At 44.7% G+C, this 26,027-nt stretch overlaps 1 protein-coding gene across 1 annotated transcript; it reads right to left on the bottom strand.

The window, feature by feature from the left end:
* Positions 1–1,864: 1,864 nt before the first annotated feature.
* On the bottom strand, positions 1,865–25,175 carry SAYSD1 (SAYSVFN motif domain containing 1). The gene is made up of 4 exons (XM_068232713.1): positions 24,942–25,175; positions 14,641–14,853; positions 12,980–13,345; positions 1,865–2,283 (listed from the first exon to the last, which is right to left on the bottom strand). The coding sequence occupies exons 2-3, from the start codon at positions 14,842–14,844 to the stop codon at positions 13,013–13,015; spliced, it is 537 nt and encodes a 178-aa protein (XP_068088814.1). The 5' UTR covers positions 14,845–14,853; positions 24,942–25,175; the 3' UTR covers positions 1,865–2,283; positions 12,980–13,012.
* Between the last annotated feature and the right edge of the window lie 852 nt (positions 25,176–26,027).

The following is a 26,027-nucleotide window of genomic DNA, read 5'->3' on the forward strand; positions in this document are numbered from 1 at the left end:
TACCTAAACTGGGGGGCACCTGTCACTACCTAAACTGGGGGGCACCTGTGTTGGAGGCACTCTCAATCTAATTCCTACTATAGTCCTAGTCTAATGTCCCACCGTTGCTAAGTTCATGTAAATTTGGCTCCACCCGTGACCACACACAATGAGGGGGAATTAGACAGGCTCTTCTCTCTAAAAACACATTGTGTGCCTTTCTCTGCTTTTCTTGTGTCCTGCACAAGAGTTCATTTTACAGCTCTTGTTTTTTTTCAGAACCAGATTTTGAAATCAGACAGGAATTCTTTTATTTTTCTCCCCAGAGAAATGTCCTCGTTTACATCTGAGAAGTGCCGATCCCCAGCCGCCGCCAAACCGTAACCGGGTGAATCTCATTTCTCATGTTTAAATATTCATTGCCGCTGAATTATTGTGCTTCATAAATATTTCTGCAGGGCTTGAAATATTGTTTTTATAGAGCATTTATCACTGAAAACCGCCAAGTAGCCTTAAATTTATGGCTGGCTCACCTCACCGGAATTAAATGGGATCATTTAGCAAATAATGGAGCAGAATTTTATGAATTTCCTAACCTGTAATCTGGACACACGGATGGGGGGCTGCTGGAACACTCGATGATTAGGGCTCCGACAAGACGGACGCCCTGCCTCTATACCAGACATAACGGATTCATGAAATATAAACCAGCTTCCTCGGGGGTCAGGAGAACTTATCTGAGCAACAGTGCTAGGCTGAAATCTTACAAGCCAGGAGAAAATGTTATTTCACTTCTCTATCTTCATTTTTAACCTCCCTGGCGGTATGAATATTTCCAGATTTTAGAGTCTAAAAGCGTTGCAATTTTTTTTGCACCTTTTTAAGGTGGCCACACACGATACAATAAAATCATCCGATTTTACAGCAATTCGATGAAACCGATCGGATCTCCCGAAAAAATCGAAAGCTTTCTTTTCATTCGACTGAAAAATCCAACCGGATTTCCCATTTTCTTCGATTTTTATCGATCCGCAATGCTGGAATTTTTTCTTCAATTTTTCTAAAGATCGTATGGTGTGTGTTAGATTGTCAATTTATTAATATACACACCCTAGCAATTTTCCAATCATTTTTATCATAATTGGGGAAATATTGAACATATGTGTGTGGTACATTGGTCATATGTTTAAAATGTTACAATCAGTCAGAAAAAAGGATTGCAATTCTTGAATTGAACAGATATTTAAAAAAATTGTATGGTGTGTGGCCACCTTTAGACACCTAAAACCAGGGGAAAAAAAATCACACCGCAGAGAGATCTGCAGCCGCCCGGCACTTACTCCCCTCCCTGGGATCCAGCGCTGCAGTTCTTCCTGCATCCTCCTAGTGACCACCCCCTGTGTTTAGTAATGCATAGCTATACACATGATAGACTGTTGTTGCTAAATACACACCCCAACACTTCAATCTGTTTTCTTTATTTCTGTCTCTTTTCTTCCACCTCTGCATGTTTTTTCTCTCCTTTCTTCCCTCCATTTCAGCTCTTCTCTCATTTATTTTTTCCTTTTATGTTATCTCTTCTCTCTTTCTTCTATTTCATCTCATTTTTCCCCTCCATTTAACCTCCTCTCCTTTATTTATTTCTCCTCTCTTCCCTCTATTTCATATTTACTCTCTCCCCTCATTTTCTCTTTGCCACATTTGCTTGTTTCTACAAACTGCTAAAATATTACAGAACATAATCACTTGACTGGTTGTTATGACTCATCAGCCTGAAATTCAACTTTATAGCTAAATATAATGATTCTTAATGACCAGGTTCAGTAATGATACATATACATTATCTTCAACAATCCCCCATCCACCCTATGATATTTGGGACAGGTCCCGCTGAGCTTTTTTTATTTTTAGTTCAGAATGTTGAAAGAAGCAGAACTAAATCTGCTGGTTTTGCTCTTTTGCGTAAAAACTTTTTCTATTTCTTTATGCCATTTGTATTACATTTGCCTTGGCATGTTCTGAAGTTATTCAGCCACCAGCTGGCGATATTGTAGGACAGCCATCCGGATTTCCTCCGTGTGGGAGTGTGGAGGGCCCGGCTGTGATAGAAGATGGACATACCTATTACAGGATCCAATTGGGAAGGTGCCAGAGACAGAACGGCTGTGATACGGAAAGTAGAAAACAGATGGGCATCATCTGAGGATTTCCTTGCAGCAAGTCATGCCTGAAAGCTACAACTGTTCATTTCTCTCATCAAGGTCCTCCGCATCCACTCATTGAACATTAACATCTTCCGCTTCCCTTAGTGGAAAAACAAAGCATGAAAGAGGCGTATGAGAGGAAACCGTGATGGTAATTTTTCAATCTGCAAGTTGGTTTCTTCTTTTTAAGCAAAGAAGAAGCATAGAGGCAGCCTACTGTGTGCCCCGACACAGGAATCTTGGTACTGGTGTAACACCCTTCACGGAAGTTGGAGTTGCAATTGGTGAGGTGATAAATGGCCACTATGTTTGCACATGTTATGTAGTTTGGCCAACGACTAGTGGCCTTGTTGGTTTCTGGTGCAGCCATATCTGTCTTCTGATCACAACGGAGCCCAGATTCCAATCTCTGCTGTTATACACCCTATGAATTAACCCTGGCACATACAACCAATTTTGATTGGCCAATCACTGACCAATTTTACCACCTCCATGTAGTATGAGCGCTTACCTGCACAATCTGCTCATAGTATCCAAAATCTGTTGACCCTCATATTACCTGGTGGTGGTAAAATTAGTCAATTATTGGTGAATCAAAATTGAAGATGTGTAAAGGTGGCCACTAACCATGCAATCTGCTGAACGATCATTTAGAAATGGTTATTCGTATTGAAGATTGGAAATGGATGTTTGGGTCCACTAACAGACTAAAATAGAACAAATTGACCGGATCAATGCAAAAATCACATTGATTTTTTTTAATCTGAACAGATTGATTAGGACATTTTTTGTCCGTTAGTGGCCCCAAATGATCATTTCTGATCGTTCATATGAATAATTGTTTGTAAACGATCGTTCACTGAATAATATCGCTAGTGGCCACTTAAGCAGGTTTAAGGATGAAAAATCACATTCAAGCTTGATTGGCCAATCACTAATTAATTTTAGTACATAGATGAAGGATGAGGGTCCAACAGATTATACTACATGGACGTGGAAAAAATGGGCCAATCAAATTTGAATGTGTGTGTGTGGAGATGAAATCTTCATCTCCATAAAGCTTTTCAGCAGATGGAAGCATGAAGTGCTCCAAAATCTCCTGATAGCTAGCTGCATTGACCCTGCCCTTGATAAAACACAGTGGACCAACACCAGCAGCTGACATGGCACCCCAGACCATCACTGCCTGTGGGTACTTGACACTGGACTTCAGGCATTTTGGCATTTCCCTCTCCCCAGTCTTCCTCCAGACTCTGGCACCTTGATTTCCGAATGACATGTAAAAGTTGCTTTCATCCGAAAAAAAAGTACTTTGGGCCACTGAGCAACAGTCCAGTGCCGCTTCTCTGTAGCCCAGGTCAGGCGTTTCTGCCCTGTTTCTTGTTCAAAAGTGGGTTCATGCTTCCATCTGCTGAAAAGCTTTATAAAGATGAAGACTTCATTTTTCAGCACGACCTGGCACCTGCTCACAGTGCCAAAACCACTGGTAAATGGTTTACTGACCATGGTATTACTGTTTTCAATTGGCCTGCCAACTCTCCTGACCTGAACCCCATAGAGAATCTGTGGGATATTGTGAAGAGAAAGTTGAGAGACGCAAGAACCAACACTCTGGATGAGCTTAAGGCCGCTATCAAAGCATTCTGGGCCTCCATAACACCTGAGCAATGCCACAGGCTGATTGCCTCCATGCCACGCCACATTGAAGCAGTCATTTCTGCAAAAGGATTCCTGACCACGTATTGAGTGCATAAATGAACATAATTATTTGAAGGTTGACTTTTTTTGTTTTAAAAACACTTTTCTTTTATTGGTCGGATAAAATATGCTAATTTTTTGAGATAGGAAATTTGGGTTTTCATGAGCTGTATGCCAAAATCATCAATAAGAAAAAAAATAAAAGGCTTGAACTACTTCAGTTGTGTTTAATGAATCTAAAATATATGAAAGTCTAATGTTTATCAGTACATTACAGAAAATAATGAACTATATCACAATATGCTAATTTTTTGAGAAGATCCTGTATAAGCAGTGCGTCTGCACTTATATACATATACATAATAAAGTGCGGATGGTCAGTGACTCAGTCCGGCTTGCGGGGAGACGTGTCTGGGCCGTCAGATTGATGATTGCGGTGATGTATGTCCGGCCTGTGTGACACGTCTGCGGAGCAGTCAGCTGGATTGTGCAGGAGAGCGGTTAATAAGAATGACTCACCAGAACACGGCCTGTCCGCTCATATGCTGCAAATTACAGCAAACGCCACATTAGGGACGCACAGGCCAGACGGTGATGGGACATTAGTATTCACTATTAGCGCAATAAGACTACTTGAAAAATAAGATGCGGAGGCTATGAAGAATAAACAGATGATCTGCTCATTGCAGTCGATTTATAAGGGCCTTAAAGGTCCACTATCGCAAAAAAATTGTAAAATTTAAAAAAACATTGAAAACACAAATAAAAAGTCCATTTCTGCCAGAGTAAGAAATGCTATAAATTGCTTTCCTCCTATGTTGCTATCACTTACTTTCAGTAGCAGAAATCTGAAAGAACTGACAGGCTTTGGACTGGCCCATCTCCTCATGAGGGATTCTCTGGGTTTTCTTTGTTTTCATTTCAAAAGCAAATAGTGAACAGCAGTTGCTGAGACCAACTGCCAGAATAATGTGTAAACAAGATAACGGGGTGGCCTGCATCTTTGTAGAGATCCTTTCCAGGGAGTGCTTTTATAAAGTATAAATGAAATACTGAGAATCCCCCACGAGGAGATAGGCTAGTCAAAAACCGGTTCGGTCAAATTTCTACTAACTACTGTAAGCGAGAGCAACACGGGAGAAAAGTAATTTATAGCTCATTTTACTCTGGAAGAATTTTGTATGTCTTGAACAGGGCCGGGCCGAGGCAGAGGTGAGAGAGGCTCCAGCCTCAGGGCGCAGTGTAGGAGGGAGCACACAACTCACTCAGCTATCATTCCGCTATTGTGTTTGAAGTAGAGAGAATTAAAAAAAGCAGATACATGGCAGTGACTGCAAGTCAGATAAATAGAGATTAAGGTGTTGGGAGCCCTGTGTGCATAAATATGAATTGGCCGCCGGGAGACTTGGGCACAGGATACAGCCAGTATGGCTTATCCTGCTGCTGCACAATTTTCCAGTGACGTTAAATACTATTCCCCCCTCTAGGTACACGTGGATACCTGGATACATGAAGGACTTGCTAAAGCTGCACCACACCTCACAACCTCAGATCAACAAGTTCTATAAACTTGGTCACTCCCAGAGTGCACCTCAAAAAATCTGGAGATAGAGCCTTCTGTCATGCTGCCCCTACTCTTTGGAACTCCCTGCCACACCCAGTAAAGACAGCACCATCCCTGGAGCTATTCAAATCCAGACTGAAAAGCCACCTGTTTAGCCTGGCATTTCCGGACTTACAAAATTCTTCCTCTGTACCAAGATGCTCTGAGCCATGCTTATGCGCTTTGAGTCCTACGGGAGAAAAGTGCTCTACAAATGTTATTTGTTGTTGTTGTAGTAAATAATGTAATTCGGTTTCCAGCTATCGCTGGAATTACTGAATTACAGTGTTTTAGAAGCAGCTAATGTCTAGTGCTGCGTAATATGTTGGCGCTTTATAAATACAATAAATAAATAACTTCAGCTCAGTCTTCTGACTGTGAGCCGCTATAGCCGTAATTCCTGTTACGGTCTATGGTGGCGCCGGCTGCACCCAAATCTCCTGCACTGTACTCACAGTGCTCGGCCCTGGGGCACCTCTTAGTCTAATAGCAATTAGTGTGTGACAGCTGGGGTGGAGGGTGCACTTTGGTGTCTCAGCCTTGGGTGCTGGAGGACCTTGTCCCGGCTCTGGTCTTGAAATGCTACAATTTTTCGCAATAGTGGTCCTTTAAGGGCTCTTTCACACTAGAGCCTTTTTCTGCGTTTCAACGTAAAGTTGATACTTTGCGTTAACCAAGGTAAAATGAAAGTCCATAGACTTTCATTTTACCTTTCACACCCGACGCTGCGTTGCGGTTCAACGCACCCAGGAGCAGTGAACCGCCGGGAGATGGCATTTTCCTGTCAGGTTAATTACTACTGCCGCTGATTGCGTCGCAACGCAGATTCCCCGACGACACGCCGCAGGCTATTCAACATGTGCAGGAAACGGCTCCTGCACGCTTTGTCTACAGTAATGTGAAAGAGGCCTAAAGGGTAACTGCAGCACAGGCAAAACTACAAATCATCAGGTCCCCAAACCAAACTTCACCTGAGTGACAGCGCTCTCCTCCACCAATAGGAAATAATGTGCCCAAAGAAGAGATGTATAAATTGCCCCCCTCCGCTGCAGAGAAAAGGGGCATGGCAGAAAAAGAAAAAAAAACATGGCAGCGCTGGAAGAAGCAGCATAAAACCAGAACACGGCACTGGAAAAGGCATGAATACTGCCCTTTCGGGACATCGAGGCCCAGCCTCTCTGTATACATGCTCACAGGCATTCTATGTGTACGATGACTTTGCTATGCCCCTGGCAGCCATTCTTCTCCAGGCTCTTGTAGCTCTCAAGATGGCCACTAACAATACAATTTTTTGCAATTTCCCGACCTGATTGTTTATGAACAATTCTTCATACGAACTATTGGAAATTATCGTTTTGGACCAATAATGGACAAAAATCTCCTAACCGATCAAATTAATGAAATCGATCTGAAAAATCGGATTAATTTCATTAATCTGATCGGATTGGTTAGGTGATTTTTGTCTATTAGTGGCCCCAGACGATCATTTTCGATCGTACATACAAAGAGTCATTCGTAAACGATCGTTCAGGAAATTGTATCGTTAGTGGCCACCTTCAGACTAGTGATGTCACTTCCTCCAGCAGCTTAAAGGACAACTAAAGTAAGAAGAATATGGAGGCTGCCGTATATACTCAAATACAAGTCGACCTCGTGTTTAAGTCGACTTCAATATTTGATCCTCTCAAGCTGTTTTTTTTGACTCATGTATAAATCTACCCAGCAAAGTTTATGGCTGCACTTGGGGCACAGGAAGAATTAACAGCAGCACTTGGGGACCAGGAGGGGTTATTGACTGTACTGCATACAGTATTGCAGCCATTAAAGACACTGAAGCGAAAAAAAAAAATTATGATATAATGAATTGGTTGTGTAGTACAGATAATTACTAGAACATTAGTAGCAAATAAAATAGTCTGATTTTTATTTTTATATACCGGTAGTTTTTTTTTTTTTTTTTAAATAACATTGCATCATTCTCTAGTATTTGCAGTTTACACACTACTCAGCATTCTAAATGGTTTTACAGAGCAGGCTAGTGAACTTTTGAACTGTCCTTTGCAGAAAACAAACAAACAATACAGTGGCAGATACTTGAGATAACAAGCTTCAGAAGACAGAGCTCTCTGCAACTTTGAAAGTCGTGCAGCTCAGTGGCTCTTTTGGTTTAGATAACAACTGGAGTACTTCCTGTATTGGAAACAATATTAGACTTACTGTATCTCTCTGCACCTAATGTTGTATTTCTTAGCTGTACTACACATACAAATCATATCATATTTTTTTTCGCTTCAGTGTCTCTAACTCCTACTGTCCCTTATGTGCAGCCAACAGCTCTTCCAAGCCCCAACTGCAGCCATTATTCACCTCCCCCCCCCCCCCCCTTCCTGCAGCCCAGTATTTCTCCCTGCCTCTTTCCTTGTTAATTGTTGTGGCCAGGACTCTCAGACCTGAGCTTTCTTGGCATTTCCCATTATCAAGAATGTGTCCCCACTGGGTGAATTGCTGCAAATGGGAATGTCACTAATAGTATACGCACTACTCTGTGTGCTCACCTACCTCAGATTCAGATATACTATCCTCTCAGGAGAGTTATGTAGACCCTCTCAGCACAGTTACTATTAGCGGCAGGGCCATATTTCTGGATAGGCCATGAAGGACTCAGGCCTTGGACAGCAGCACCCTAAAGGGACATCTGCACATATAAAAAAAAGAAAGAAAAAAAAAAGAGGAGTTGCTACATAGGAAAGAGGAGGTTGAAAATGGGGAGCAAAACATGAAAAAAGGGAAATTCAAGGGAAAGAGAGGGCTACATGTTTATAAAAGAGAGGGCTACATGCATGATACACATGGAAGAGGAGGCTGCATATGGAATGGGAGGGGACTGCTGTACATGGATGACACACATGGAAGAGGAGGCTGCATATGGAATGGGAGGGGACTGCTGTACATGGATGTTACACATGGAAGAGGAGCTGCATATGGAATGGGAGGGGACTGCTGTACATGGATGACACACATGGAAGAGGAGGCTGCATATGGAATGGGAGGGGACTGCTGTACATGGATGATGTTATAATTTAAGTAGGCCTCAGTTATTTGGCAGTGTTCTCCCCAGGGCTAATTAGGTGGGCGGGCCGCCCGGCTGATTTGAAGCCCCGCCCGCCTGTTGTCATGTGCTCGCCTGGGGCTTCTAGTAAACTTCACTTAGGAGCGCTCCATTGCCTGCTTTCAGTCAGCGCCAGCCTCGCACAATAGCAAAGGCTGACACTACACTGCAGGAGCGCTCCTCTGCCTGTCAGCTCAAGTGTTCTGGTGAGACAGGGAGGGATTGGCTGGGCGGGTTGTAAGGGGCGGGACTCCTGCTCCGATTCTTCCTACTGCTCTCCAAGTGATAGGATCTGTTTTATTACGGTACCTCTCACTCTCGTTAATGAAACCGGAGAGAGCAGTAAAGCAAAAAAAAAAACGCCCACACAGCAGCAGCTTCCAGGAGTGAGATGAGAGCCACGTGGGTCTCCGGGACAGCCTCAGAGCGGCTCACATAGTCTCTCCTTCTCCTCCAGACTGCAGCTAAACAACATGCCTGAGTAGTTGAAAACGGCAGCTGCACGGAGAAGTGATGCCCCTTCAGGCCTCTGCATGTTTATTTACTTTGGGGGGGGGGGGAGGGAGGGGGTGAGCAGAGGAGACACAGCCATGCAGAGCATGTTGAATGACGGGCTGTCTGTAGGCAGCCCCCTGTGCACTTGTCTCCTGCTGTGTGTGTTTCTCGCTGGCCCCAGCTTTGTATCTGTAGTGCTGCCCCTCCCCCTGCACACTGGGGAAATTTAGTGGAGCTGAACTCTTGCACAGGACAGAAGGAAAGCAGAGAAATGCACCCTGTATTTACACAGTTTAGCCTGTCTAATTTGATCTCTTTCTGTGTCACATGACTGCAGATAAGCTCATTTGAAAAGCCCTGAATGTTAACATATCTGCTTCCAAGAAAGCAGGAAGTGGACACACTGCAGATTTATTGCAGCATTTGTATCAGCTGTAACAAATGTTTTTCTTTAAAGGACAACTGAAGTGAAACTGATATGGAAGCTGCCATAATTATTTACTTATAAGCAATGCCAGTTGCCTGGCTGTCCTGCTGATCCCCTGCCTCTAATACCTTTACCCTAGCCTCTGAACAAGCATGCAGCATATCAGATGTTTCTGATCATATTGACAGATCTGACAAGATTAGCTGCATGCTAGTTTCTGGTGTGATTCAGACACTACTGCAGCCAAATAGATCAGCAGGGCTGCCAGGCAACTGGTATTGTTTAAGAAGAAATAAATATGGCAGTCTCCATATTCTTCTCACTACAGTTGTCCTTTAAAGGTTATGCTGTTGTGCATCTTTTAGAGCAGAGAGGAGGTTGTCTGTTCAGGTCTGATTAAAAAGGGACCTGAGCACCTTAATCTGAAACAATCTGCTAGGTACACACAATGCAATTTTCTGACAGATCTACTGTCAGATCGATTATTCCCAACATGTCCTATCTGATTTCTGCACGATTTCCTATAGAAGTGAACAGAAAATCGGAAATCAGATCAGGCATGTTGAAAATTGTCGAACTGACAGTAAATCTGTCCGGAAATTGCATTGTGTGTACTTAGCAGGTACATCGGTTTGCCTCCTCATCCTCTTTTTATTCTGTAAGCAGAGTTGCATTCCTCCCTCGCACGCCACCCGGCTACTTTTTCATGCCACCCGGCTGGAAAAAATTTCTGGGGAGAACACTGATTTGGCCTGAGTTTTATGTAAAAGGCTTGTCCGCAGAGTATGCCTTTAAAATAAATAGAGTTTCTTGTGATGCAGGCAGAAGGATCTCAGTGTCTGCGTGAAGCAGATGATACACGCAGATACTGAGAACATGTTCCTGAAAGAAGGCCACAGGCCTACACTGACCTCAACATGTACACCACAAGAACAATCAACATAGGCCATGTTTACCAAAATACCAAATTCCAGTAAGTAAGGGAAAAGTGACATTAAATATTAATCGAGTAGGTGGGTATTATGACACCACGAGGGGGCTCAGCCAATAGTCTGGTCTGGGGGATGGCAAAGATGAGGTCACATTTAACTCTTTCCTAGTCGGTATTAAAGACCCGGGACGAGCGGACAGAGGGCTCTCTGATTCCTGCTCTGCTTCCTACTTTCCCGCTATGCTGACTGGGACCTCTAAGTATTTCAATTCTATATGTAATCTGATATAATGTATGCTGTACATAGGTAGTCTAGAAGATGTAACGTAGTTTAGAAAGAAGGTAACTGACTAACATTCAGTAGGAAGTTTAGTCGAGAGCTGTAACGCCAAGAACTTAAACAGAAGACTTTGCTTTGCTAAGATATGATGAACTATATCTGTATTTCTGCTTCCTGATTAAACTCCTTGAATATTGAAGAAGCCTGAGAAAAGTCTATCTCCTGCTTGCTGTGATGAGTCGTGTTTGCAACTCTTGATGATGAGTTTGCTGGTGCCGGAAAAAGGTGAATTATAACAGTTTATAACAGATGACACACATGGAAGAGGGGGCTGCACATGGAATAGGAGGGGCGCTGCTGTACAAGAAAGCGAAGCCGCAATATACTTGGCTTAGGGGCACAACACAGCGCTGACATAGGGGACACTTGTATGCCGCGGCTCCTGAAATCTATCATGGTTGGCCAGCTCTCCCCACACAACCAGCATCCTGCTGGACAGGAAAACAACTGATGAGGGTAAGGGAATGCTGCCTTATGTAGGGTGCCTGCCTAATCAATTATGTTAATTCTTTTAACTAGTATCCTGTCCAGTTGGAAATGGAGGGAGACAAGTCTCAGGGTTGCTGTCCTGAGACGTCCTGGAAAAATATATAAATACAGCCTTGATAAGCGGCCATAAAAAATGTCACACACCAAATAATTACTTATTGTAACGTACAGTTCAAATTTTATTTTCTTTGTGATGTAGAAAGCACATCAGAACAGAAAACGTTTTACTTCAATATCCGTGTCGGCGATAGATTCATCTGTTTCCTATTATATGCAGGCACCATTGGTTTGTACTGAGGATTGCATTATTCCCAAAATGTCTATCAAACAATTTGAGGTCTACTAATTAGAGATGATCATGATCTGCTAATTGCGATTAAGCAAAATTTTGCAATTACACACGTAATAACGATTTGGAAATGTAATTGATTCTGCGTAATCCATTCATAGTTACCCATAATTACGTGGTTACTTAAAAAGGTCAACCGAAGCGAGAGAGATATGGATGCTGCCATATTTATTTCCTTTTAAATAATCCTGGATGCCTGGCTGTTCTGCCTCTAATACTGTCAGCCATAGCCTCTGAATAAGCATGCAGCAGATCAGGTGTTTCTGACACTATTGTCAGATCAGACAAGCTTAGCTGCATGCTTGTTTCTGGTGTTTTTAAGACACTGCTGCAGCCAAATATATCAGCTGGTATGGTTTAAATGGAAATAAATATGGCAGCTTCCATATACCTTTCACTTCAGTTGTCTTTTAATAGCTATCCTTGCTATCCCTCCTATGCATGCTGTCATCATCAAAATTTCTACGTAGGTTAAAGTGGACCCAAATTAAAAATACAAAATTGCAGAAATAAAATCTATTTCCTAACTTATAATAATAAATAGCAGCCTTTTTTCAGCTGCAGGATGACAAATATAAAATAATTTACATTTAGTGGAGGAACCCCTCCCTTCTTTTCATATTCCCAGGACAGAATACGGCAGACTGGTGGAGGAGATAAAAAACAAAACACAGGCTGCTACTGATGATGTCACAGGGGAGGTGATCTCAGCTTGTGTGAGATTCCACATAGACGACGCCCCTGTGAGGGGCATCCTCAAAAAGACCTTGTAGTGTTTGAGAAAATTGATTTGAAGAGTCAAAATAAACGGGTTTAAACCTGGTAACATTTAATTTAGCAGAGTTTAAAAAACATTTTCCCTTCAAAAAATTTTTTGACTTGTTCCCACTAAACCCCTTAACATACGTAGCAATTTTGGTGACAATAGCATGTAAGGGGGCTTTCCTATTAACCGCTAAAGCTGTCACAAAATTATGCAAAATTACGGTTCCTGATAATGATTACAACCAAAATTAAGATTTTTCTCCAAAGTTTGCATAACAATTTTGTAACATAATTGCAAATTATGATGAGAAATTACAGTTATGCGAATTCATGCTCATCACTACTACTAATAATGAGCTAAAGTTCTTGGAGAAAGTACAGGATGAAAGTCTCTATTAATTGTCTAACTAGAACTGCCAGAATACACCTGCAGGGTTGAAAGATCATCCACAGCGTCTAAATAAATATATTACAAGGTCCTTCACAATCATCAAGGTCAATAAGATGCAAATAAGTCCAACTCGCCTGCAAGTTCAATAGAAATTGTGTGGAGGCAGGAAGGCATGAAAGTCAGAAGTAATCGCATCTACCTTTAAATATTTCTACCAAATTCCAATTTCTGGCTATATTCCGGCCAGCGGGCTGTACTGCAGTTCCCTCTCGAACTGTTCGGCGGTCAGAGTGCCCTGGATGGACTCACAGCCTGGATTGAAGACGGAATAGGCACTCTTCTCTCCTCTCTTCCTCTGGCCCGGCTTGCGGGTTCCCTCGTAAATCCAGTAGAACATGGAGAGGACAAAGTAGGCCAGTCCAAACTCGAGCTCCACAAATAGTCCTAGCAGGACGAGCCATAAAAGAACCTTCAAGAGGAGCGAGATCTTCCAGATGGAGCCACCAGATGATGGCATGTCCAGGGGCGCAGATTCCTCTGTGGTATCAGCAGTCTGGGCCGTGGTCTGTAAAACAACAACAGCCATTTAAAGGGGCTATGATGTAAAATAGGACAAGTAAAATGTGGATACTACATAAGATGTAAAATCGGAAGTTACCTCCAGTAACCTCTGATTACCTCCAGTTTCGGTCTCTTTTAGTCCCCTTTACTTCCCTAGTGGTTTTGGGTCACCCCAAGCTGCTATGGTATTCTGTTGTACTGGTCCAAGTTCTATCCCATAGAGCCATATCAATCCCTGCCATGCACTGAGGTAGACCAAATCTTCAAAACAGGCTGTCTGCATGTGGGGTTGATGTGGCTCTGTAAATTTTGTAAAATTGTAAAAGCTATAACCTTGCTATACACCAGTGGTTCTGGATGTAAGCCCGGCTTCAGGTACTGTATGTGTGGAATACAATTCACTTTCAGGGTTGGGACCCTCTACAGGTGCTTTGCTGCAATCGCAAAGCTCCCAGCAATTTTCACAATTGCCGACTGCGCTTTCCGGTGATTGGCAAGCGCAGCAAAAGCACTTCTAGTGGGACCCATCCCTGATAGTGATTTGATAAGGAATAGTTTTCTTTTGGGAAAATTTAGGTTAAAGTGTTTGCATATGATTTGCATCTGAATTGAATGCGAAGTGTTCAGAAAATCTATTTAGGTGCTGCACACTGAGCTGGTGGTCATTTCAGATGCAGCCTTAAGGTGCGTACACACATGCGACTATAGTCGTTTGTAACGATCGTTCCCCGATCTTTACCAACGACGATCGTTACAAAAAACGAACCACCGACTATTAAGGCAAACGACGAACGAGCCAAATCGCTACAAAAGAAAGTTCTGTCTCGGCGGATTTTAACCAACGACGATCGTTTGCAAAAGTAGTACATCGTTGGAAACAATCGTTCGTACTAGGCTTGACATGTGCATTTCACTATTTCTCCATGGAACTTCTCATTTTTATGCGCAGGCGCAATAGTTGCTTTCTGTGATGTAACGTTCGTTCTAACGATCAGATCGTTACACACATTTTAAAACTACCTTTACTTAGGTCGTTCTTTCATCAATTAAAAGTTCGTTCGTCGTTCTTAACGAACGATCGTTGTCGCATGTGTGTACGTAGCATTAGTGGTATGCGCTGGCATTCTCCTCGCTACCTAACCCATTGTAGATAGGGTCCCTATACATCATTCGATATTGCGACTCAATCAGAGAGGGATCTATCCGATGGTCGATTTGGCCTTACGTCGAGTCCATATCTGATCTCCTGGGAGAGGAGGGACCACAGGAGCTGTTTCTGATTGGTTCTCCCCATCTCACCTCCATTCTCAGATCCGGATTCTGATTCCCGGGAATATCCTGAGATCTCCACTTGCTGTGAATGCTGTGAATTCCCTCTTTTATTACCCTCGTCAGCGATTTCACCTTCTCCTGCTCTGGCTCTCTCGGCAGCACAGGACCTCTTCCATCTTCCTGGAGAAGTTTGGCTTTCCGCGCTCTATAATCTGCCAGTTTCTTCTCCATGGCGACTCCCTGTTCAATGCAGAGAAAAATGGTCAATTGTCAGTGCAAGAAGAGACCAGGGCCGGTTCTAGACTTTTTACAATACCAGTTACCTGGCTGTCCTGCTGATCTCTTTGGCTGCAGTAGTGTCTGAGAGCTGAGCCACACTGCAGAGCACTTTATGATGCGTTTTTTGTTTTTAAAAACAAGCTTTCATTGACACTGTATTAAAATTGCAGTAATCATGATTTTTGAAGAAAAAAAAAAAAAAAAAAAGCCAAAACCCAATTGCAGTGATTTTGCCACGATCTTTACAGTGATTTAAGGGCCCATTTACACTTAAAAGCGCAAAACGCTGGCGATTTTTGCAGGAGTGATTTTTCTGCGATTTGACGCAGAAAAATCACTGGACAGTGCAGCGATTTCTCCGCGATCGCGTTTAGCGCTTCTATAGCACTGAAACGCGATCGCCAGGAAATTGCCTGAAAAAGGTGCAGGCGACGCGTTTGTGTTTCGCGATTTTGGGCGATTTGTGGTGATTAGCGCAAATCGCCCAAGTAAGAACAGGCCCATAGGGTTTTATTACACTAGCTCTTTCAAAAGCGCTAGCGTTTGAGCATTTTGCCGAAAATCGCCGGCAAAACGCTCACGTGTGAATGAGCCCTTAATGCAAGCTAATGGGCACATTTTTTAAAAGTGAAAACGGATTGATCAACTAAATCACACACCAGAAACAAGCATGCAGCTAATCCAGTAAGACTTCAGTCAGAAACACCTGATGTGCATGCTTATTCAGTGTCTTTGGTTATAAGTAAGGCCCAGTGCACACCAAATACCTCTAGCAGATCTGCAAAACGTTAGAGGTGTGCGCATCCAGCGGCTCCACTATAAAGCCAGCAGCGGCTCCACTATAAAGCTAGCATGCTGGCTTTATAGTGGAGCCGCTGGAGCGCACACGCAGGAGGCGGGGGAGAGCCCGTACTTTTCGGTCATGATGCGACACCAGAAGCGAAGATTACAGGACATACTGCGCATGCGCGGCGCAGTATGTCCGGGTCAGGGGTCAGGAGAGTCGGCCAGTCCCGGGAGCTGTGGCTGACGAGCGGGACACAACGGCAGGGAGCGAGGGGAGCGGTGAGTATGTACTTTTCTTTCCCTATACGTTGCAGGTTTTATCTCGAAGCAGCCTTTCGGCTACAGTATCCTTTAACAGTGTAAGGATCCCTGCACACTGCATGCGATTCTGATTTTTTATCTTTTCTCACATGTGATTCCAATTCCGATTTTTTAATCGTTACTGCATGCTGAGTTTTTTCTGTTGATAGCATTCAGGGAAAATCGGAATTGCAAATCGGAAACGGAATCGCAAATCGGATTTGCAGTGTGCAGGGAGCCGCAGAATGGCTGCAGTTTACATTTTCCCAGTAAAATTTGTATTTGTCTCCACCCACTCTTTGGTCATGGGGATAAAAAGTATCCTATATGTTATTCCAGGTAATGTACTACTGCATCTTTCAGACTATAAGACGCTCCTAGGTTTAGAGGACAAAAATCAGGGGAAAATATATATACTAAACCTGGTGCAATCATGGTGAAGGGGCATCTTGTGGATTATGCCCCCCAGTACCTCTGGTGTCTCCCTGTGTCCCCCATGTGTTAGCCTCTATGCCCCTTTGTGTCCCCCTGTGTCCTCCATTCGCCCCATGTCCTTCTCTGCATGGGCACAGTACAGGGAGTACCCAACATTGCAGCGGGTTGGAGGTTCATACTGGCAGGCATTAATAAGTCAGGAACTCCCTGATTGTAAAGGTGGCCACACACGATACAATAAAATGATCCGATTTTACAGTAATTCGATAAAAACGATTGGATCTCCCAAAAAAAAAAAAAAAATCGACAGCTTTAGCTTCCATTCGACTGAAAAATCCGATCAGATTTCCCGTTATCTTCGATCCGGAATGCCAGATATTTTTCTTCAATCGTTCTAAAGATTGTATGGTGTGTGTTGTATTGTCAATTTAATAATATACACACCCTAGCAATTTTGTCAGTTTCCAATCATTTTTATCATAATTGAGGAAAAATTGAACATAGGTGTGTGGTACATTGGTCATATTTTTGAAATGTTACAATCAGTCAGAAAAATTGATTGCAATTCTTAAATTGAACAGATATTTAAAGAATTGTATGGTGTATGGCCACCTTAAGCCTTTGGCAGGGCCCTCTCCCCTTGTATATCATACTTGACTGTGTGCTCTTTACCCAGAATATGTGAACTTGTATTATTAGCACTACCACTCCAGCGTAGGATCCGGCATTGTATTACTATCTGCATTGTGTTGTGTATCTTATTGCTTATTACCAGTATTGTTGTATCTATTGTCTATTACCTGTATTGTGCTGTCACCCCTGTTATTGTCTGTAACCCTATTTATTGTACAGCGCTGCGTAATATGTTGGCGCTATATAAATCCAATAAATAATAATCTCTGCATTTGGACTATAAGATGCAGTGACTTTTTTCCCCCACTTTTGTGGGAGAAAAAGTGAGTCTTATAATCCAAAAAATACAGTATGTGTGTGCCAAATTTTATTCAAATCTATTCAGCCATTGTTGCGTCATTGTATAACAAACATCCAAACTTTCACATTTATATTCGTGAGATTACTATTTTAAAAAGGTACCTGGGAGCCTTTTTTAAATTTTTGAAATGAGCCCAATCAGAAGAGGGTCCAAAATGTGTATAGGGCGGAAGAGTTCCCCTTTAACCTCTCTGGCGGTACGCAGATGCGGTGGCTGCGTCCACGGGAGGGATTTTTTAAATTAAACACCTTAGCAGTGGATTGCTCAGGCCCTGGTTGGCCTATTTTCACAATTTTTTTTTAAAAACATGCAGGTAGCACTTTGCTAGCTGCGTGTTTGTACCGTTCGCCACCGCTCGCTGCCGATGCGCCGCTACCCGCTGCGTTACAGCCCCCCTCCTCGAGACCCCTTGCGCAGCCTGGCCAGTCACCGCCAGGCTAAGCTATGGGGTGGATCGGGACTCCCTCCGACGTCATGACGTGGATGACGTCATCCCGATCGTCGCCGTGGCGACGGGGGAAACCAAACAGGAAACCCCGTTCTGAACGGGAATTCCTGCTTGCTCTGATCGCCAGAGGCGATCAGAAGGGGTGGGGGGTATTCCGCTGCACAGCGGCTATTATGTAGCTAGCGCTAGGCTAGCTACATGATTAAAAAAAAACTGCTGCGCCACCACCCTAGCGATTTTAATAGAACGCCAGGGTAGTTAAAAGTGTTTTGTTAATGTTAGCTAGCACTAGGCTAGCCAACTGTGGTCCCCAAGTCCCCCGGCGCCTCTCTGAGCCCCCAGATCGCCGCCGGCAACACTCACCCATCCACGATCCCGCGAGAGCCGCAACTTCCCAATTAGCTTCACTCGTCGCTATGGCGACGATCAGACATGACGTCATGCGCAGTTCCGATCCTCCCCATAGCAAAACCAGGTGCTGATCGGGAGGTTGCGCCATCGCGGGATCCCTGGGGGTACGTATACCGAAGGGACATGGTTAGCTAGCGAAGTGCTAACTTAACCAAATAAAGCCATTTTATTTTTCTTTAAATCCTCCTGAGGCCATGCGATCCCCTGCGGCGGGTAGCCTGACACTGTGCCAGGGAGATTAAAGAGGCTCTTTAGAAACATTTAGTAGAATACGGTAAATTATTAACAATACTCACTTTTACGGTAATTTTCAGCATCAGAAACACTTCCCATATGTATATATTGCTGTATATATCGATGTAGCCCTGCCCTCCCAGTGATGCTTAGCCTAGTGTACTACCCAGAATTTTTTTCCAGCCGGGTGGCATGAAAAAGTAGCCGGGTGGGGCGGGATGAGAGAATGCAGGGCCGATGCTTCTGTGTGCAACTCTGCTTACAGAATAGGAGGAGGTGAGCTAATAACAGCCGGGTGCTCACCAAAACTAGCCGGGTGGAGCACCCGGCTAAAAGAGCCTGGGGAGAACACTGGGCTGATTAGCTATGTGGAGACCAGGTGTATTTTGTACTGGCTTAAAGAGACACTGTAACTAGAAAAATAGCCCCTGGGGGGTACTCACCTTGGGAGGGAGAAGCCTCCAGATGCTAATGATGCTTCCCCCGTCCTCCTCTGTCCCACGGGGGTCTCGCTGCAGCCCTTCAAAGCCGGCCCGACAAATCCGTCAGCCTGTTTAATATTTACCTTTCCAGGCTCCAGCGGGGGCACTTTTTCGGCTTTCAGCTCCGAAGTAGATGGAAATACTCGATCTCAGTCGGGTCCGTTCTACTGCGCAGGCGACTTGCGCCTGCGCAGTAGAACGGACCCGACTGAGATTGGGTATTTCCGCCTACTTCGGAGCGCAGCGCCGCTACTGCGCCTGCGCTGGAGCCGGGAAGGTAAATATTTACATCACGGACGTTCGGAGGGGCACAGCGGGACCCCTGTGGGACGCAGGAGGATGGGGGAAGCCTCAATAGAATCCGGAGGCTTCCCACTCCCGAGGTGAGTACACCCCAGGGGCCGTTTTTCTCACTACAGGTTTTCTTTAAGAACTCTCAGTTAAACATTCTGCAGAGCTGCACCTGACAGCAAAAATGTTGCCTCCTTTGATAAATTTCAGAACGTAAAATCGGGGTGAGGAAAGATTTTACAAATGGGAAAACACTGACTAAATAGTTTATAAATGGACATAAAAACAAAAAACAAATAAGCAATTTTATTCATTACACTATTTTCACTACAGTTCCTCTTTAGTGGCTGTTCTCATTTAATCATTTTGCGTTTTTCAGCGTTTAGCTGAAACGCAAACTCGAAGCCTGCATCATTTCTGAGCGATTAGCGCTTCAATGTTAAAGATAGGAGCGCTTCAAAATCGCCCCAAAAACGCTGGGCTGTTCACAATCTTCAGCGTTTTTCCAGCGCTTTTACTCAGTAAATATTGCAGATTACCCACAAGACAGGACAGATTACCCATAAAACACCTATGTTTCCTGTCTAGCGGCCATTTCCTGTATGGGAGAGCTAAACGCAAATCGCTGAAAAACGCTATCTCATTCAGTGGAAAAAAAACGCTGAAAAACCCATGGAGGAAAACGCCGGAAAAAAGCTCAGCGTTTAGCGATTTATAGTGTGAATGGGGCCTTAAAGTGGACCTTGACTGAGTGGGGGAGAAAAACCTGCGTCTTCCACAAGCCCCCTGGAGATGTCCTGTGCCCTCGCCCTGGTGTAAAGAAGTCCTGCTCCCCGCCTCCAAGTTTCATTTCACCAGTGTCCTGCATGGCCTTGACCCGTGCTCCCGTCTCCACCCTGCGCAGTAAGCCTGGCGGGAACAGGAGCACAATCAGGGAGCATGCACAGTGAGGGACATTAAGGCGCACTGGAAAACGAAACTTAGCCGCGGACCGAAGCATCATTACAGGACGGCGAGGGCACAGGACGTCTCCAGGGGGCTGGTGGATGACCCAGGTAAGTGAAACTTTCCCCCCACTCACTTAACCACCCTGGCGTTCTATTAAGATCGCCAGGGCAGCTGCATGAGGGTTTTTTTTAAATTAAAAAAAAACTATTTCATGCCCACTAGATGGCGCTCCGGAGGCGTTCTTCTGATCGCCTCCGGCGGCCAAAAGTAACACGGAAGGCCGCAATGAGCAGCCTTCCGTGTTTGGCTTCTCCTGTCGCCATGGCGACGAGCGGAGTGACGTCATGGACGTCAGCCGACGTCCTGACGTCAGCCGCCTCCGATCCAGCCCTTAGCGCTGGCCGGAACTATTTGTTCCGGCTGCGCAGGGCTCAGGCGGCTGGGGGGACCCTCTTTCGGGCAGCACACGCGGCTGGCAAAGTGCCGGCTGCGTGTGCTGCTCTTTATTTGATCAAAATCGGCCCAGCAGGGCCTGAGCGGCACCCTCTGGCGGTAATGGATGAGCTGAGCTCGTCCATACCGCTAAGGTGGTTAAGGTTCACTTTAAATCAGCACATTATTATGATTTCTTTGCAGCCTTTATTGCACTTTCCGCACATCCTGAATCTCGGCACAGACAGAGTGCTCTGAAGATCTTTGCCTCCTCCGGGTGGCAGGGATACCAGGATATCACCTTCCGCTTTATTGTGCTGCATATTTATACATATATGGGCCTCACAGGTGCTGTAATAATAATAAGTGCATTACGCTTATGGGAGGGAGGCCCAGAAACCAGCACTATAAAGTGTGGTTACATGATCTCTAAAAATCTGCAGCACAGAGCTAAATTCATTAAAATATACTTGAAAATGACTGTTCACTTACTAATTCACATTTAATCTCCTGCTGGAGAAAAGATCAAAATGCAGCATTTTTTCCTATCAGGTGCAGCCGCAGTCCCTTCCGCTTACAGGTTGGACACGGTTCTAAACTTCATAGCAGGGCCTCCTAACACTATAACATTAGCAAAGAGGATCACAGGCCGGAAGCAGTAGATTTGGGCGCATGAGACAAGTGGACAAAAAGGGCGCCCCATTCACTCCTATTATAAATATCGTTTAATGGGCGCCGAACAGGGAAAAAAGGGCTCCGGAGATTATTAACGTTTTACAAACGGCGCCCGGAGATTTTTAAGGTTTTATAACTATGTTTGTGATGATTTAAATCTACAAAATGAGCCCGTGACGAATAACGTTTATAAAGATACTAAATCACTATTTCTAAAACATTTCTAAAACATTATTATCCACCCAAAAAATTATTTACATTTTTTTATTTACATTTTTTATTTATTTATGTTATTTAATGTTATTTATTTATTAATTATTATCCATAGGGGGTCTTAGGTTTAGGCTCCACCAGGGGGGTCTTAGGTTTAGGCACCACCAGGGGGGTCTTAGGTTTAGGCACCAACTGGGGGGTCTTAGGTTTAGGCACCAACTGGGGGGTCTTAGGTTTAGGCACCAACAGGGGGGTCTTAGGTTTAGGCACCAACTGGGGGGTCTTAGGTTTAGGCACCAACTGGGGGGTCTTAGGTTTAGGCACCAACTGGGGGGTCTTAGGTTTAGGCACCAACAGGGGGGTCTTAGGTTTAGGCACCAACAGGGGGGTCTTAGGTTTAGGCACCAACAGGGGGGTCTTAGGTTTAGGCACCAACAGGGGGGTCTTAGGTTTAGGCACCAACTGGGGGGTCTTAGGTTTAGGCACCAACTGGGGGTCTAGGGGTTAGGGATAGGTACAGGGAGGGTTTTTAATAAACGTAAATATAAGTTTCACTTTACAAACAGGGAAGATTAACGTTTTAAGAATTGCCGATCTCATACACATTATTTAGTGATTTATAAATTCTTAAAACACTATTTGTAAACGAAATTCTGCACAATATTTCTATAAACGATAATACTGTTTATCGTTTACACCACGCGCCCTTTTTTCCCGACGAGGCCACCATTAATACTAATGCGCAGAACACTCGACACCACATGCGCGGGATTGAAAGCAGCGCTCGCGCAGGTGCAGTAAGAAACTAAGGGGATCCAGGGACTCCGGAGCTGTGGCGAGGGACATATCGGCTGCCAGGGGCTGGAGGACGCCCCAGATAAGTAGATCTAATTTTTTTTCTGCCTCGGACACTTCCTTTAAAGCAGGGGTCTCAAACTCAATTTACCTCGGGGCCGCAGGACGCAAAGTCAGGATGAGGCTGGGCCGCATAATGAATTTCACAATCGCGGCGCATTGCCGCCTCTGCCCGCCCCTCTCACTCTTCCTTCACAGAGAGGGGCGGGGAGAGGCGGCGATCCGTGCGGCGATGGACGTCAGGAGGGGCAGAGCTGAAGCTGATAGCTCTGCCCCTTCCAGGAAATGCCGGCGGATTGCCCCCCGGGCGATTTGGGGGCTCTGCAGCCCTCGTTTAGCGGCGGGGATGCGGCGGATTACTTGGGAGCACTGAAGCACACTATAAGGGAGCTTTTGCCGGCGAGGGCCACAAAATTTTGTATCGAGGGCCGCAAATGGCCCACGAGTTTGAGACCCCTGCTTTAAAGGAACCCTGAACAGATCTAAAAAAAAGAAAAAAACTGAAGTAGGGGCTTCATCCAGCCCCTCCCCCCACAGCCTGTCCCCCCTCTGGTGACTCAGATAACGCAGCCGTCACTGTGAGCGTTCTGCGCATGCTCGGTTCATTCTTTCAAACCGCCAATGAGAACGGAGGAACGGACCTCACGGGCTACCCCGTGGTAGTGCCAGGTAAGTTCAGTATTCCTTTTTAAGTGGTAAGCACTTTTGCCTTGCAGCGCTGGGTCCCTAGTTAAAGTCTGGGCCAGGACTCTATCTGCATGGAGTTTGTATGTACTCCCTGTGCTGTCGGTTTACTCCAGGTACTCAGGTTTCCTCCCAAAAACATATAAATAGGTTAATCGGCTCTCGGCAACAACTTTCCTCTTCCTACAACAGGGACGTCCCGTATTTTTTGGACTATAAGACGCCCCTGACCATATGATGCTCCTAGGTTTAGAGGACAAAAACCAGGGGGAAAAAATATATATACTAAACATGGGGCATCCATGGTGAAGGGGCATCTTGTGGATTATGACCCCTTTGTACCTCATTCCCTCTTGTACCTCTTGTGTCTTCCCGTGTCCTCCTCTGTCCCTCTTGTGTCCTCCTGTGTCCCCATGTCTCCACCTCTGTCCTCCTTGTGTCCTTCTCTATGCCCCTTTGTGCCCCCGTGTCCTCTGTATGGGCACAGTACAGGGAGTCCCCGACATTGCGGTGGGTTGGAGGTTCATATTGGCAGGGCGTTCACAAGCCAGGAACTCCCTGCATTTAGACTATAAGACACAGTGACTTTTTCCCCCCACTTTTGAGGGAGAAAAATGTGATTCTTATAGTCCAAAAAATACAGTACATAAGACAATGACTGAATAATAACAACAACAACAACATTACACAATGACTAATGATTGACTATCTACTCTGTAAAGTGCTGTAGAAGATTTCAGTGCTATATAAACACAAAATAATAATATGGTAGGACATAAGGCCTTGTTCACATCATACGCACTTCCGTGCGCATTTGGAAGCGTGTATGATGTGCTGAAACGCATAGACAGCCCTTCTACCATTCACATCTACTGTGCTGCACAGCAGTTCCATGCGCTAGGAAGCGCTTGCATACTGCTGCATGCATTTTGCCTGGAAGCGCAGAGCTGATCCCATCACTGTCAATGGATGGGATCAGCAGCGCAGCGGGGCAGATGGCGTCCGATCGGATGCGTTGCGTTCGGATCACACGGCCATCTGCGCTATCTAGATGTAAACGAGGCCTGATTATGGTAGGATTAGATTGTGAGCTACGTAGTCTGTAAAAAGCTGCAAAGGATGTCAGTGCTATATAGATACGTAATAATAATAATAATAATAACAATTTTATGGTATGATATTAGACTATAACTGTGGTTGGAGTAGATTGTGAGCTCCTCTGAGGACAGTCAGTTACATGGCTATGTACTACAGTGCTGCAGAAGATGTCAGTGGTATATAAATACATAATAATAATAATAATAATAATATGTTAGGACATTAGACTAAAGGTGGCCATACACTCGTTAGATTAGCAGCAGATAGATCATCAGATAGATTTTCTGATCTATCTGATGTGTTTAGGAACATTTTTTACAAGGAACAGATTTACAATAGATTTCAGTATGAAATCTATTGAAAATCGGTCTGATGGCATTTTTTTGCCATCAGATTTCCATTAGGTCCAATGCAAATTGATAAGCAATCTCAACAGATCGACCTAGATTTTCCTGCATGTCAGATCGATTTAAATCGATCAAAATCTGCTGCAGATCGGGCAGTCGATTTGCGATCGATCGGCTGAGTGTATGGGCCCATTAACTATGGTAGGGATTAGATTGTGAGCTCCTCTGAGGACAGACAGTGACACAATTATGTACTCTGTACAGTGCTGCAGAAGATGTCAGTCAGTGTTACATAAACATAATAATATGGTAGGACTATATATTCTGTGCAGGACAGCACTATATAAATGAATACACAATAATAATACAGTAAACTGGCCCTTTCACATGTCACATAACAACATAGAGTGCATTACCAAGCCACATCTCCCCTCTATACACAGGCGCGGAATGGACAGGTTGCCATATGGACTGTCAGGCAGATGGACAGACGAGCCAGCAGAGATACGTCTCCTGCCTCCTCCAATCAGAGCCCTTTCTTGACACCCCCAGGAGTACAGACGTAATACAAATGTGTGCCTGCTGATTATACGGCTGTATCCCTGTGCTGTACACGGCAGACATACACACACAATATTATCCACGCAGCACTTCCGTGTGCAGGAGGAGGGGAGGGGCTTCCTGGGAGTAACCCTTTCAGTCCAGGACACAACTGACACTGGATTTTTAAGCTGAAACACAATCTCCCTGATTCTCCTGAGTTTTCTCACAGATGTTTTATCATCTATTCTTTTCTTTTCACCACTAAGCAAGTGATCAAGATTTCCCCGAAGTATGGAAGAAAAAGAATGTCAGATTTAAATAAAGTTACAGAAACTTGCAACTTACTCTCCACGCTTTTTTTTAATTCTATGATTTTTTTATTTTAAAAATGGCCATTACCCCCTAAAGCCCCGTCTACAGGGGTAGATGTGGAGGCGATCTGGCGGCTCGATTAGCCGCAGGATTGCCTCTTCCGCATCCCTGCGCGTACCCATCTGAAAATGGCGCCTGCGAATAATGGCGCACGGTGTTGCCGCTAATCCGTTTGCCTCTTATCGCTATTTAGCGTTAAAGCCTTATTGTTATTTAGCGTTAACACACAGAACCCTCTCTGTACCTATCCCTAACCCCGAAACCCCCCCTTGTGGTGCCTAACCCTAACCACCCCCTGGTGGTGCCTAACCCTAAGACCCCCCCTGGTGGTGCCTAACCCTAACCACTTCCCCCCTGGTGGTTCCTAACCCTAACCACCCCCCTGGTGGTGCCTAACCCTAACCACCCCCCTGGTGGTGCCTAACTCTAAGACATCCCTGGTGGTGCCTAACCCTAAGACCCCCCTGGTGGTGCCTAACCCTAAACACCCTACTGGTGGTGCCTAACCCTAAGACTCCCCCTGATGGTGCCTAATCCTAACCACCCCCTGGTGGTGCCTAACCCTAACCACCCCCCTACCCCCCGGT

This window comes from Hyperolius riggenbachi, chromosome 4 (assembly GCF_040937935.1).
Source record: "Hyperolius riggenbachi isolate aHypRig1 chromosome 4, aHypRig1.pri, whole genome shotgun sequence".
Lineage (NCBI taxonomy): Eukaryota > Metazoa > Chordata > Amphibia > Anura > Hyperoliidae > Hyperolius > Hyperolius riggenbachi.

Excerpts from the sequence above, each read along its gene's own strand:
- SAYSD1 (XM_068232713.1), bottom strand. The coding sequence starts at position 14,844 with ATGGAGAAGAAACTGGCAGATTATAGAGCGCGGAAAGCCAAACTTCTC. Across the intron at positions 13,346-14,640 it reads ATCCGGATCTGAGAATGGAG|ACCACGGCCCAGACTGCTGA; the intron begins GTGAGATGGGGA and ends GTTGTTTTACAG.